Source organism: Nyctibius grandis, chromosome 4 (genome assembly GCF_013368605.1).
Source record: "Nyctibius grandis isolate bNycGra1 chromosome 4, bNycGra1.pri, whole genome shotgun sequence".
In the NCBI taxonomy this organism is placed as follows: domain Eukaryota; kingdom Metazoa; phylum Chordata; class Aves; order Nyctibiiformes; family Nyctibiidae; genus Nyctibius; species Nyctibius grandis.
In genome coordinates, this window is record NC_090661.1 from 27,708,542 (window position 1) to 27,722,929 (window position 14,388).

Consider the following 14,388-nt stretch of genomic DNA (forward strand, 5'->3'; position numbering starts at 1 on the left):
CAAGCCTTCATTTGGTACTGCCAGTTGGGGGAACCTGGCAATGCTGGAGGCCTTCAGAGCCTTAATCCCATTCTGAGCCCTTCAGGTTTCACCAGTCTGAAAGTGCTGGGTGTTACCTTGTTGGCTGTCATTTCTCCCATGGCTGTGATCCAGTCTCATGCTTGAGGTTACAGGACTGATACTGTTTTGCACTGATATGGAGTGATGCTGGGTGCAGTATGTGGGACATGGGTTTTCTAGCCTGTCTCTCCCTGCCTCCTCCAGCACTATCTACTGGACCGACTGGGGCAACACTCCCCGCATTGAGTATTCCAACATGGATGGCTCTAATCGGCGCATCATTGCGGATACACACCTCTTCTGGCCCAATGGACTGACCATTGACTATGCAGGGCATCGAATGTACTGGGTGGATGCCAAACATCACGTCATTGAGAGGGCTGACCTCGATGGGCGGAATAGGAAAGCTGTTATTAGCCAAGGTAAGTAACAGGGCTACGTACAGGGCGTGCTATCTGCACTGAAGAGGACAGAGTAGCACAGTGCTGCTCTGAGCTTCAGACCCACTGGCTCCTGCTTCTGTGCTTGTCTCCTATTCTTCCACTGTGGGATGAATTCTGCCACCGCTAAGGGATGGGATTTGCTACCCAGTCTTTGGTGGACAGGAGAGAGGAATTGTCTGTTGTATTAGTGGAAGGTGGATTTGAACAGGTTGACTGTGGCAAGGCCTAAGGGGCAGTGGAAAGAGCTGTCCCTTGTCTACCTGCTAGCCTGAGTCCTGTTGACCTGATTATATCTCTCTATTGGATGTCTGTTACAGGCCTCCCACACCCATTTGCTATCACTGTGTTTGAGGATAGTTTGTACTGGACAGACTGGCACACCAAGAGCATCAACAGTGCCAACAAATTCACAGGCAAGAACCAGGAGATCATCCGCAACAAACTCCACTTCCCTATGGACATCCACACGCTGCATCCTCAGCGCCAGCCAGCAGGTAACTGCAGAGCAGGTAGAGACCCATTTGAGCCACGAGAAGACCTGCTGCCACCCCCTACCCTGTAAAGCAGGGAGATGGCAAGCCTGAACCCAGCATATCGACACATCCACCACCTCTGGCCAGAGCTGCTGCAGAATTTGCTCCATCTGGCAGTTCTGCTGAGGTCCCTTGGCCCTGGTAACCCGGTGTTAGGTGTTGCCACAGCTCCCCCTGCTGACACCTGGGTCTGGAGGCTTTTCAATAAGAAATAATTGTGGCTTGTTTATGTAAGAGCTGTTTTGGGAGGGGGAAAAAAAATCATAAGTGGGCACTAGTAATGACTGACACCTTCCTTATTCCTCTTAAGTTGCCATAATCTTCTCTAGAGGTGGATTAAGATAATTGCTTTTTTAAAAATTGAGCCCTACAAATGGAGTTAGTGCTTTAGTTTATTCTCAGTTATCTTCTGGGTAGACAAGTTATCTTATCTATGTGGTTCTTGATACCTTGACTGGTGTTTTTCCTCTTTTCTTTATTCTTTGCTTTATGCGTGGTTATTTTTGTCTTTGGCTACTTGAGCAGGGAGAAACCGTTGTGGGGCCAACAACGGGGGCTGTACTCACCTGTGCCTGCCAAACAGCAAGGATTACACCTGTGCCTGCCCCACGGGCTTCCGCAAGACCAGCAGCCATGCCTGCGCCCAGAGTAAGTGAGGTGGGACTGCAGCCTGCATGCTCAGACGCTCAGTGGGTGGCAGAGGGTTGGCAATGGGAGTAAGCAGCAGCAGTTACTTCCAAGGAGATGCAGCTGAATAGACGAAATTAGTAGTATTAAGGGCTCCACCAGAGGATGCTGCACCTTTGTGGTGCATTCCCCTGTTCTGCATTCCCATTGCCCTCACTAGGCTTGATGGGTGGGGATACAGAAAAGCTCTATCCTTGCGTCCTTATTTCAGGTCTGCTATTGGTGCCATGGTACCTGTCACAGCTGATTGTTTCTCTAAAACTCCCATAGAAGCTGTGTCAGTGATGAACAAAAAACTCAGTCCTCTTGAATGCCACAGTTTCTCTTGGTTTGCAATCATGCAGAAGAATTAGACCAGCTGTCTCCTAGATTCTAAAGAGCTATTTTCAAATAGCTATTTGATTTGGAGGGAGGTCCGTGCCATTCTTTGAAGGATATGGTTGACTTCGTTCCCTTAGCATAGGTTACCCCCAGGAGATAGCTCCCTAGTACTCTGTTCCCCCCTGGCCACCCACCCCTCCCATCCCCGCCAGTGATATTTTGCTACCAGTAAAATCCTGGGCTGTGACCTGACAGTGAGAGATGATGTAAGTGGTTAAGGCTGGATATAGCAGGGAATTGTGTGTGTCTATCACTATGTTGTTAAACTTAGAGAAATTAAAAGAAGACCTTTCGACCTTTGATTAGGTCTTGACAAGTTCCTGCTTTTTGCCCGAAGGATGGACATCCGCCGGATCAGCTTTGACACGGATGACCTGTCAGATGATGTCATCCCCCTTGCTGATGTTCGCAGCGCTGTGGCTCTAGACTGGGACTCAAAGGATGACTATGTCTACTGGACAGATGTTAGCACCGACTCAATCAGCCGAGCAAAATGGGATGGATCGAGCCAGGAGGTACAGTGTTAACTACATGTGGAGGTCATCTAGCCAGGAGACTCCCTGAGCATCAGATTTGAAGCCACTGGGATACACTGGCTTTCTAAGGAGCTGCAGTTCATGCTGGATTTGTTGTTCATTAGTTTGCCCAGTTCTGGCTCAAAGAACACTGAGATCACTAAACACTTCATACACAAGTTTGGTGTACATTCCTACTTGTATGGAAAACCTTGAATTGGGACATGAAGCACATTGATTTGTAAGCTGTGGTCAATTCCTTTGTTGTAGCCCTAAAATCTGAAAGGAAAAAGTATTAGATCCTCTGTTCTGTACTACGTTTGGAACAAGAGCCACGCTCCTTGGGAATGCTTTTTTGTACGTGCCCTTAGGCTAATGTTGCAATAAATGAGGGGAACAGAGTTCAAAGTTTGGAGCTGCAGTTTGAACAGGCATGAAAAATAGATGTTTCTCCAAATGTAAGACTTATTTGAACTTCTAAGTCCTTAATGCTCTCTGTCGTGTGGCATGGCTGTGCTTGGGCTTTTGCCTTTTGAAAGTTAACACTGCTTGTGAATGGGTAGTGCATTGAGCAAGTGCTTTCTCCCTAAGGTCTAATCTCGCTCAAGATTTTTTTCTTTTTGTTTTCATTTAGGTTGTGGTGGACACCAGCCTGGAAAGTCCAGCTGGACTGGCAATTGACTGGGTCACCAACAAGCTATACTGGACTGATGCAGGTACTGGGTTCCTCTATTTTACCTAGGCTTCTGTCTTCCTTATTAGTCATGAAAACTGAAAAACAGCTGGGTAGTTCTATCTGCCTCATTCCAAATTTGTCTGTTTCTGTCTAGCAAAAAATGGAGTTTCATCTCATGTGCTTCTAACAAAGTGGGAGTTGAGGTGGAATCCTTAGTTTGATTCTCTATGCCGTATCCCCAGTACTAATTCTGTAGAAAGGTTTATAGTAGAAGTCAAGCACCACTGTTGTGTTGCTTCAGAGCTTGTGATTGTGTGCATTTACATATCCTCCAACAGTGTATCTTGGGATGCAGCATATAGTATTTGGAGGATGTTCCCTGCTGGAGAGTCGTAGTTCAGAGAGATATAAGGAACGTGATTATTTTCTAGCTGTTCTCTCATGCCTACGTAGATACCTTGGGGGCTTAGGAAAGAGCTGGTTTACATTCATACAGGACTCCACATCAGTGACAGCCACAGAGGTGACTTGAGAGATCTAATGGAAGGTGACGCTTTGAGCCACGTTTCTTACCTATCTTTCAGCTATGAACAGAGATGGATGGAGGGGAAGAATGCATTGTTGTATGGATGGTTTTTGCCTTAACTCTTGCAATTCCAGAGGTCTTTGATATGTCTCTCATTCTCTCTTGACTTTTGTAGGAACAGATCGGATAGAGGTCTCCAACACAGATGGGACCATGAGAACTGTTCTAATCTGGGAGAACCTAGACAGACCTAGAGATATCGTGGTGGACCCTGTTGGAGGGTGAGAGATTCTTTCTGGGATGACATGGCAATTCTTGCATGTCTAAAGATGTTCAGGTTCTTCGGTTTTGTGCAATTGTATTTCTCTCTGGTGTCATTGTTCTACATGCTGCCAAAGACTGAAATTAGAAACCTGATTTTGGATGCTAGCGGAACAAGATAAGCAGGGATAATTGCCTGTTCTGTAAAGCTTGCAGGAGCTGGCTGGTGTTTTAATTTGTTTATCCTGGGGTCGTATTAACTAAAGATGTACTACAAAAAATGTTGAGAATGAGGCCATGTCGATATTTTCTGTTTCTTTATTTCACATCTATGTTGAATTTGTATTCAAGCTCTCTGCTTATCAACCAGAGTTCAGTCAGAAGGATCTCCTTAGGTAAATTACTGCTGATCTCAAGCAAGCTGTGAAATTAGTGCCCTCTTGGCTTCAAAGCACTGTGTCAAGGTACTGAGGGATCAACTGTACTGTGGAAAGCAAACCTGAGTAGAGTAACGGAAACAAATGGTTTCAATAACCTTTGCTTCTGAATCATAAGACCTTGTGGAGCTGAGGATAGGGTGGATAGGAAGAAGCTTGCCAGTCATTGCTTTAGAAGCGTTGAAGGTCTTGAATAAAAGTGTGCTATTCTTTCCTTGAGTGGATTACTGGAAGACCAATGCAGCAAGAGTATAAAGGGCCAATGGTGGAGACTGGTAAGTAATTGGTTAATTTTTAGACCTTAGATAAAAAGTATTATCTTGAACTTTTTCCTACATGTTGTAATTAAGCCAGCGCAGGGGCAGTAGAAGGTATATAAATTTGAGTATGATCTTAGGTACGTTACAAGAACCCAAGGCTGGACATGAGTACAATATTAGTCTTATGCTGCTTCCTGCTAGGGCCTGAAGGCACCCTGCTCTCTTGCTTCTCTGTAACACTGCCTGGCTGTAACAGCAGTGAAGCAGTGCAGGCATTCACTTCTGTCTGGGCTTGTGTTCAGGTTCATGTACTGGACTGACTGGGGAGCCAACCCAAAAATTGAGCGTGCTGGTATGGATGCCTCAAACCGCTTGGTGATCATTTCCTCCAACCTGACATGGCCTAACGGCTTGGCCATTGACTATGAGTCACAGCGCTTGTACTGGGCAGATGCAGGCATGAAGACCATCGAGTATGCCAGTCTGGATGGAAGCAACAGGAAGGTAAGGGAGCCATCTTTGAGGAGGGAGTCTGGGAGCCTGAAGTGTAAGTACTAGAGCACAGAGTGCTGATGGCCCCTGCCTCTCTTTCCAGTTGAAAGTGAAATCTCCAAATCAAGACATGCTGAGCTGCTTTCCCTGGGAGAGAAGAGCTCCCTTTCAGTTGCAAACTGTGTGTGAGGGAACCTCCTTTTGAGGGCTGCCGTTGCCCCATCACTTTCCTTTTGCTGTGACTGTACATTATGATGTTGAGAGGGGGCAAGGGAAGCCTCTTCCTCTTAGTGACTTCTTAGTAATGTTTTTTTGGGGGGCTGGGGGTAATCTGACCAGGTGCTGATTGGGAGCAATCTGCCTCACCCCTTTGGACTTACTCTTTATGGCGAGAGAATCTACTGGACAGACTGGCAGGCCAAAAGCATCCAGAGCGCAGATAGAAGGACTGGGCAGGCTCGGGAAACGCTGCAGGACAATCTGGAGAATCTTATGGATATTCATGTTTTCCACCGGCACAGGCCACAAGGTACAGAGCTTGCCTCAAGCCACACTGAGCTGAGAGCTTGCTCAGGCTCTGATACGTGGCACAGCTCTCCTGCAAGGAGCTGACCTGTCTGTCAGCCCTCAATGCCTTAAGTCTCTAGGTGGAATATGAGGGCATGAGAATAACTCTGGGCTTGGTATTTAAGGGCATTCTAGGATGTATTTCTATAGCTGTTGCACCCATTTTTGTGCCTGTGCTACTGGCTTATGGATTTCTCATCCTCTTTCCTATAGTACATACAGCGTGTGAAGTTAGCAATGGAGGCTGCAGTCACCTGTGCCTTTTGGCACCTCTTCCAAAAGGTTACAGCTGTACCTGCCCTACTGGGATCAACCTGCAATCTGATGGCAAGACCTGCTCCCCTGGTGAGTCCTCTCTAGGATCCTCATTGCAGTTTTGTATCACAGCTACATTTTTCTCCTGCCTTGTTTGAGAACAAAGTTCACTTTTATGTGCTTACCTGCTTTACCCCTTGAAAAACCTGTTTAGTGCCTGTACCTTCAATGTGAGTGGGAATTACTATGAAGAAACTTACTGATAACTGGATTGATACAGAAGAAATTTTTCTTGAAATTACATTGGGCATCTAAACCAGATATCACGTTTTTCCCCGTACTTTTGCCCTAATCTTGAGGTGGATTCTTTTTTAACTACAGGGTGCTATATTCTTTAATAGGTCTGTACATGCTCCTCCCATGGACCCTTTTTTTGAGGATTGTGGAAGGCACTCGGCTTCAGGCCACAGTGCATCCACTTTTTCTCCCATTTCCCACACATATTAGCAGAAGTAACTCTTCTATGACAGCACTCCTTTTCAACTTGGGTTGTAAAGCATTCAGTAACGCTCGGTAAAGCTTTGGTACTCAGGCTCCCCATAAGCTGGGATCTGCCTGAGACTTCACCTTTTCCACTGAAGTGGATGTCACCTCCAGAATGTTCAATACATGATGCCTACAGTTGACTGAACTTGTTCCTCGCTGATATTGGTCCATTTTCAACTCTCTGCAGGAATGACCAGCTTTTTGATCTTTGCCAGAAGGACTGACATCCGGATGGTCTCTCTGGATATTCCCTACTTTGCCGATGTTGTTGTCTCAGTTAATGTCACCATGAAGAACACCATTGCAATTGGAGTGGATCCTCGCGAAGGTCTGAACTCCTTAGTGTATCCGACTGTCTGGTTGAAAGGCAACAAGTGACTTATATCTAAATGTCTGAGTAAAGACCCAGACGCAGATCTTACTGTAGGTAGTGAATTTGGGTAGGTTGTTTTTCTAGTATGTGCTGCAAATATTCCTTTCCAATCAGGAAAGAAACGTCCTTATAGGAAAACAGAGAACCCCAACTATGTGGAAAAAGCTGCCTGCTATATTGAGTGAGGTTCCCATGCATTTTGGTTTTAAGAAAGCTTTCCTACTGCTGAAGCCTTTTACAGCAGTAGAGCTGAGGCTCTGGCTGTTCATGTATACTAAACGTCTGATGCTGTGCTGGATGTAAACCCACTGTTGTACAGTAAAGTAGATGATCTGATTGCTGTCCTCTGGGACATTTTGAGAAATCAGATGTGGGACTCTATACTACTAGCTGATAATGTGTTATGTGTTCTCTGGCCTTGTGTAGAGATCAGAGTGCCAGTGCTCTTACATATTTTGGGGAGGATTGGAACAAGATAGTTTGCACTGTTTTATCACTCTAGCTTAATAGTCTTGTGCTGCTGTTATTCCTGTGCCGTCAGATCTGTTTTGAATGGTGTAGCTGATAGTCAGAGACCTGCATCTGTTTTTTAAGGATTTTGCTGTTTGGTTGTTGAGGTTTGTTTTGGTTTGGTTTTGTTGTGGCCTTTTTTTAAGTTTCTCTTTCTTCTTCCACCCAGGAAAGGTTTACTGGTCAGACAGCACACTGCGGAAAATCAGCCGAGCTGCCCTTGATGGCTCACAGTTTGAGGACATCATCACTACAGGTAAGAGAGATTTTATCCTGGGAGCCTCTCACCCCCATGCAGCAGGAAGAGAGAGATTCTCTGATACCCTGGTAGAATAATCTTTAAATTTTTGGTGGAAAGGCAAGCAAAGCCTAAAGCAACTGCCTGATGAGGTGCACAAGGGGAATACCAGAAGTTCCTGACTAAGCTGGGAGGATGAGCAGTGAGCAATACACCTTTCTCTTTTCTCAGGTCTGTTGACTACAGATGGGCTGGCTGTGGATGCTATTGGCAGGAAGATATATTGGACAGATACAGGAACAAACCGGATTGAAGTGGGCAACCTCGATGGCTCCATGAGGAAAGTCTTGGTCTGGCAGAACCTGGACAGTCCTCGAGCAATAGCTTTATACCATGAGATGGGGTTAGTATTGTCAAGAGGCTATCTGTGGGTTAGAACAGGACTTCTGACCTCTGTTTCCATAATACTTGCTGGCTTTTCCCCAGGTATATGTACTGGACGGACTGGGGTGAGCATGCCAAGCTGGAACGTTCTGGGATGGATGGCTCTGGACGTGTGGTGTTGATCAGCAACAACCTGGGCTGGCCTAATGGACTGGCAGTGGATAAGGCTGGGTCCCAGCTGCTCTGGGCTGATGCACACACTGAGGTCCGATTCTGTTCTTCAGCATTGTTTGTCATTGGGTCTTTGGTAGCCTGGAGGCTGTTTTGAAGCTCTTGAGCAAGCTGTCAAAAGAGCAAGAGAAATGTGAGCTTTTCTGAGAGTATGGGCTATGGGGAGGGTGGACTTGAATAGTGTCACTTGCTTAGGCTCTGTCTCCCACTTAATACAGTAATTGCTAGCAAGAGGATCAGTGTTTTGAGTATGGAGCTGATGTTTACTTCTTTCTTTAGCGGATTGAGGCTGCAGATCTCAATGGTGCTAACCGCCACACCCTGCTGTCTCCAGTGCAACATCCCTATGGCCTCACTTTACTGGACTCTTACATCTACTGGACTGACTGGCAAACTCGCAGCATTCACAGGGCTGACAAGGACACTGGTGCCAATGTCATCTTGGTGAGGGCAAACCTGCCTGGCCTCATGGACATTCAAGCTATTGATAGGGCACGGCCCCTGGGTGAGTTGCTAGGCTGCTCCCAAGTCAGTAGGTGTCTATGGTGACTAGGGGAGCCCTTCAGAGCTGTCATTGAAGAGAGTCCTTTGGTGTAAAGTATGAGTGATAGAGTAACTTACCGAAAATCAGCTTTTCTTTTCTTCTTCACTCTTGTTTAACTAGTTTTGCACTTCTCCCAGTTCACCCAGTTCCATAGATCTGGTGTTTATTACTGCATGCCTTTTGACCCTCTTCGTCCCATTTCCTTCACTAGATTGCACTGACAACCCCATTCTCACACACAGCAGAGCCACTCTCTTAGGAGGACTGAATGAGTCATGCCCTATTAGGCTTCACCAGAGTCTACTGGCATTGGATAAGTTTCCCTTTTTAACTCCAAAAGGCACTAATTCCTCTTAAGCTAGTTGCTGAAACCTTATTTCAAATTCTAGTCATTTTTTTGCCAACCATTGCAGGCTTCATTTTCCTGTGTGCCGCTTTGCTTTACAAAATCCCTGCTTCTTTAGTTGCTCTTAATATATCATGCTCTTCAACTATTCTGTGCCGGAGTCGGATTCCTTATGTTGCTCTTTGGGGATCCTATACGACACCATCTTGCCTCCTTGCTCCTCAGTGGGAGTTGTTGCTTTGTGCTCTGGCTTTGTTTCGGTGGAATTTCTTCAATACGTACTTCTACAGAAAACTCTGTGCTGCTTCTCCTGTGGCTACTAGCAGCAGAACATCACTCTTGACAGTATAACTTTACAATATAACTTAAAGCTAACCAAAACTCCAGCCGTCACATCCCCGTTGTCGTCTTCTCACTCCCTGCACCTGTCTCCTGGGCTTATCCCCTCCTAGTAAATGAATGCTGTTTTGTTTTTTTTTTTTTTTTTCAATTTTCTTAAAAAAAAGATATGACCTTAATATGTCAGGCACTTTCAGCAGGCTTCTCTGATGCCTTTGTTTACTTGCCACTGCGTGCAGCTAAGTTGAAACAGAAGGTTCTTTGTCAGCCTTGCCTCTGGTGCATTGTCACGCTGCTTCCCCACAGGGTTGGATATTTCTGTCAGCATTACCATTTGCAGCAATAATAAAGCTAAACTGCAGTTATGTGAATCTATCAGCATTTGGCAGTTCCTTTTTCCATGGGAAGACTATGATTAGCAAAGAACACATGTCAAGATTTTCTCCTGATGTTCCCCCTTCTATGCTTTCCTGTTCTCCTTGCCCAATCATGCTCATACTCACCACAAATCTTGGAGGGGAGGGAGGCAATCTCTGTATGAAGGGTTGTAGATTCCCAGCAAGGCTGGGATAGTAAGGATGAACTCAGCTGCTAGCAAGTTGTGCATGTATGTAGCCTTTAAAATAAAGCTTTGGTCTGTGGGACCACACTGATCCTTAAAATATGCTTTCCCTATTTCTAAAGGCTTCAATAAATGTGGAGTTCGTAATGGTGGCTGCTCCCACCTTTGCTTGCCTCACCCTACTGGCTTCTCCTGTGCTTGTCCCACTGGCATCCAGCTGAAGAGGGATGAGCAGACGTGTGACCCTTCTCCAGAGACCTACCTACTCTTCTCTAGCCGTGCTTCCATCCGTCGTATCTCACTAGACACCAGTGACCACACAGATGTGCACATACCTGTCCCTGAGCTGAACAACGTCATTTCTCTGGACTATGATAGTGTGGATGGCAAGATTTACTATACAGATGTATTTCTTGATGTCATCAGGTGGGTGCCTGTCATCTGCTTGGCCAGTGCCCAGGTCACCCAGTTACTTGTGCTGGTTGTGCCACAGTGAGCTGTGGAAAGTGCCAGGAAGTTGGGGAAACTGAGGTGCTGGCAATGCACCACTACTTACACCTTGTCTTCGGTACACAGCGTCATGTGTATTGCTCAACTAAATGCTGAAGGTGTGTTTAACCTGCTGGAGAATACGGGGGAAAAGGTATTATGGAGGTAGCAGTGGCCCTGTGGTTGATGGGTATCACACATGGAGGTGTGAAGGCTTTCCGGGAGCTACCCATTCCTCACTGCCATTTCTTATTGATTTCCATCCAGGAGGTCTGATCTGAATGGCAGCAACATGGAAACTGTTATTGGTCAGGGTCTGAAGACTACAGATGGCCTGGCAGTAGACTGGGTTGCCAGGAACCTCTACTGGACAGACACAGGACGCAATACCATAGAAGTAGCTAGACTGCATGGAAGCTCCAGGAAAGTGCTGATCAATAACAGCCTGGATGAGCCCCGAGCCATTGCTGTCTTTCCCAAGAAGGGGTAGGTATGGGGTATTGGTCGGGTGGGGAGAAGGGCTGTGCAGAGGCAGATTGGAAGAGGGGGTTGTGAGAGGAAGAAGAGATGTGCTGTGTGAATCTACAGGCAAGGGGCTGACTCTGAGTGACATCTGTAATCAGGCAGACAGTGAATTTGAAGGTTGGGCAGATAGCTGGGAGAAGCAAGCTGCAGAGCACGTGATCTTTTTTGACTGTATTTGTATCTGGCAGTTTAATTCATAACTAAAACTTTTCTCAGGCTAAATGAAATATTCTTTTCTTCTTACACTTGCCTTTTACGTCTTCAGGTACCTGTTTTGGACAGATTGGGGTCACATTGCCAAAATTGAACGGGCAAACTTGGATGGCTCTGAACGTAAAATCCTGATTAACACTGACCTAGGATGGCCCAATGGATTAACTTTGGATTATGACACCAGGAGGTCAGTGAAAGATTTTCTTTTACTTGCATAGGGTTAAGGAATGTAGTGAATTTTTTTAGCCACCTTAGCTTGCTTTATTGGAGTAGCGTTGTGGGTTTGAGTTGTTTTTTTTTCGTCTGATCCATCTTGGCTAGTGAATGACTAGAAAGTAAAGAGGGATTGTATAGATGGAAACTCACCTCTTTCTCTGTTCTTCCAGGATTTACTGGGTACTCACCTCTTTCTCTGTTCTTCCAGGATTTACTGGGTGGATGCGCATCTTGATCGCATAGAGAGTTGTGATCTCAATGGGAAGCTACGGCAAGTGTTGGTCAGCCAGGTGTCACATCCCTTTGCTCTGACACAGGTAAGAAGATTTTCCTGCTGCCACTGTTCTCCCTGGTGTGTTGATGAGTTTGGACAGTGGAGCTTGGGGACGGGGAAGTGTTATAGTCTGGGAAAACCAAGATGGCTGAGGGGATAGTACTTAACGCTACTGTGGAGCTAACAAAGGAAGTTTGTCTGAACTCCCATGGGGTGTAGACAGTCATCTTCTTTATGACAAGAGGGGAAGGGGTTGAAAAGGCCTTTGTTTGGGGCCTTCCGCCACTGGCATGTGTTTTTTATGGGTGTCCTGTGTTTATATGGCTAAACATGCTAATGGCTGTGATTTTTCTTTGCCGTATCCCTGAGCAGCAGGATAGGTGGATATACTGGACTGACTGGCAAACCAAATCTATCCAGAGAGTGGACAAATACTCTGGGCGGAACAAAGAGACGGTCCTAGGCAATGTTGAGGGACTGATGGATATCATTGTGGTTTCGCCTCAGAGACAGACAGGTAAGCAGGAGCACCTTGATTCAGGCAAATGCTAATTGTAGACAAAAAGAGCTCTGGAACTACTTTGCTACTGTAGATGTCAAGTGAGGTTGGCATCCTTTCTTACACTTAAACTGTTAATGCATCTTCCCTGGGCACATTCCTTGTCTGCCTGTGACATTTCTGTCAAGTACATCTTAAAGGTGTTCTCTTACAGCTTTGATTAGCAAATGTCACTTTCTGTGTTGTTCATCTGACATTGTGTTAAAACAGAAGAATGTGAGCTTTTTGTTTTTCAGTCTGTGAAGCTGTGTTGACTGGGCTCCTGTCTAATGATTTCCAGTGCCTTCCTTTCAAGACTGCCATAATCCTACCAGTGTCTGGCTATTGTCATCACTTTCTTAGCAGTCAGATGAAGGGCATGTGCCAGAGCATAGTAACTTGCTGGATTTCTAGGAAATATCTCTGGCTGAGCAGGAAAAAAAGGTGTTGCTCTGAGCTCCTACCTGGTCATCTGCAAAATATTTAGAAAATTGCTTGTTCCTTCCCAGGTACTAATGCTTGTGGAGTGAACAATGGAGGCTGCACTCACCTCTGCTTTGCCAGGGCTTCTGACTTTGTCTGCGCATGTCCGGATGAACCAGATGGGCGACCCTGTTCTACTAGTGAGTTTACTGAGTGTTATTTGGGTAGTAGCTTCCATAAGTGAGCCACTGCAGTGGCAGTGGCAACCAGAGCATCTGAAGCTCTCCAGTGTATAAAAAGTTATGCAGTCCCGTATACTGGAAGTAAGGCAGTTGTGAGCAATAGAGCCTTCTTCTGTCCTTTCTGCTGACAGATGGGGTTTAAGATGGGAAAGCTGCTTGTATAGGCCATTTCAGAAACTCTTTGTAGCTTACCAGACTTGTTCATCTGTTCCACAAAGTTGGGGTCTTGCTTATTTTTCTCTGTTGGTCTAGTTCCTGGTGTGATCCCCCCTGGTCCTGAACCAACCAGTGTAAGTGAGAGAAGTCAGACACCACCTGGCAGAGCAGGTACCTCGACAAACAAACCTCTCACATCTCTGGAAGCAGCGGAAGGAAAGTAAGTGCTCTTGTTCTCTTGGAATGGGGGTGTGAAAGTCACAGCTTGTGCAAGGTGCGACATGCAAGCCCTCGCTTGGTTGTCATCATCCAAATGTACCTCTCCCTAGCCAAAAGAGGCTATTCCAGCTCCAGACTTCATGTTCATAATGGGGACATTTTGACAAAGAATGTAGAGCACTGTTGAGCTGGCAAGAAAGAGGTGCAGAGATCTTCCTGTCCGTTCTATTGAAATGTGTGTCTAGGCTGACTGTGCTGAAGTGTTAAAATCCTCCTGAGACCATGTCGTTCATTTGGTTGATTTTTGAACCTCTAATTTTGAGAATTTATTTCTGAGAGGAGGAGGGGGGAGACTGTTGCTTTAATTCGCTGAGACATCTCAGACCTGACCCAGTCATCTGAGGAAGTGGTTCTGCCCTGGCCACGAAGGGATAGCTTGTTTGGGGCAGAACAGAACCTTTCCAGCTCTAACATTTAAGTTACAATGCAGGTAGTTAAGAGATTTTTTTTCTGCTAATTCCCTACAGCCTGCTATTCCTACTGCCCAGGAAAAAAGTATGTTCTATAGTATATGGCTGAGTTATTTACAAGGCAAAACTTCCACTTTGAGTACGATGTATTGGACAGAAAGATCTTTGTGCTTACTCTAGGATGTTCTGACTTCTGCTTTAGCACTGATGCTGAAATTTGTGTTTGGATAGATAGATATATGTATGCACCTATGTACCTGAGAGGTGAATCTAGAATGACTCAGATATAAAGATATTGCAGACCTGTAATTGATACATACACGTACACACCCCTATATATATGTATATGGTCCTCTCTCCTCTGGATGCAGAAGGATACTGGAGAAAGGAAGGCTCCTGTTGTTGAGCTGGAAATGGAAGGGATATCAGTGCTAGCCTGTCTCATCCTGTCTTTTGA

General features: G+C 45.8%; 1 protein-coding gene across 3 annotated transcripts in view; it reads left to right on the forward strand.

Annotated features, from left to right (window-relative positions):
* LRP4 (LDL receptor related protein 4) overlaps positions 1-14,388 on the forward strand; it is an 82,371-nt gene that overhangs the window by 61,029 nt on the left and 6,954 nt on the right. For 2 of the 3 annotated variants that reach the window (XM_068398131.1, XM_068398133.1), the window contains exons 14-34: positions 265-482; positions 821-997; positions 1,559-1,684; positions 2,411-2,619; positions 3,254-3,335; positions 3,997-4,102; positions 5,082-5,283; positions 5,611-5,800; positions 6,052-6,183; positions 6,827-6,967; positions 7,692-7,778; positions 7,992-8,163; positions 8,247-8,409; positions 8,655-8,880; positions 10,289-10,592; positions 10,923-11,141; positions 11,446-11,580; positions 11,818-11,926; positions 12,256-12,400; positions 12,931-13,044; positions 13,339-13,462. In XM_068398131.1, the coding sequence (XP_068254232.1) occupies positions 265-482; positions 821-997; positions 1,559-1,684; positions 2,411-2,619; positions 3,254-3,335; positions 3,997-4,102; positions 5,082-5,283; positions 5,611-5,800; positions 6,052-6,183; positions 6,827-6,967; positions 7,692-7,778; positions 7,992-8,163; positions 8,247-8,409; positions 8,655-8,880; positions 10,289-10,592; positions 10,923-11,141; positions 11,446-11,580; positions 11,818-11,926; positions 12,256-12,400; positions 12,931-13,044; positions 13,339-13,462 (3,381 nt within the window). The remainder of the gene's footprint in view (positions 1-264; positions 483-820; positions 998-1,558; positions 1,685-2,410; positions 2,620-3,253; positions 3,336-3,996; positions 4,103-5,081; positions 5,284-5,610; positions 5,801-6,051; positions 6,184-6,826; positions 6,968-7,691; positions 7,779-7,991; positions 8,164-8,246; positions 8,410-8,654; positions 8,881-10,288; positions 10,593-10,922; positions 11,142-11,445; positions 11,581-11,817; positions 11,927-12,255; positions 12,401-12,930; positions 13,045-13,338; positions 13,463-14,388) is intronic. The other variant, XM_068398132.1, reaches the window with a different exon arrangement.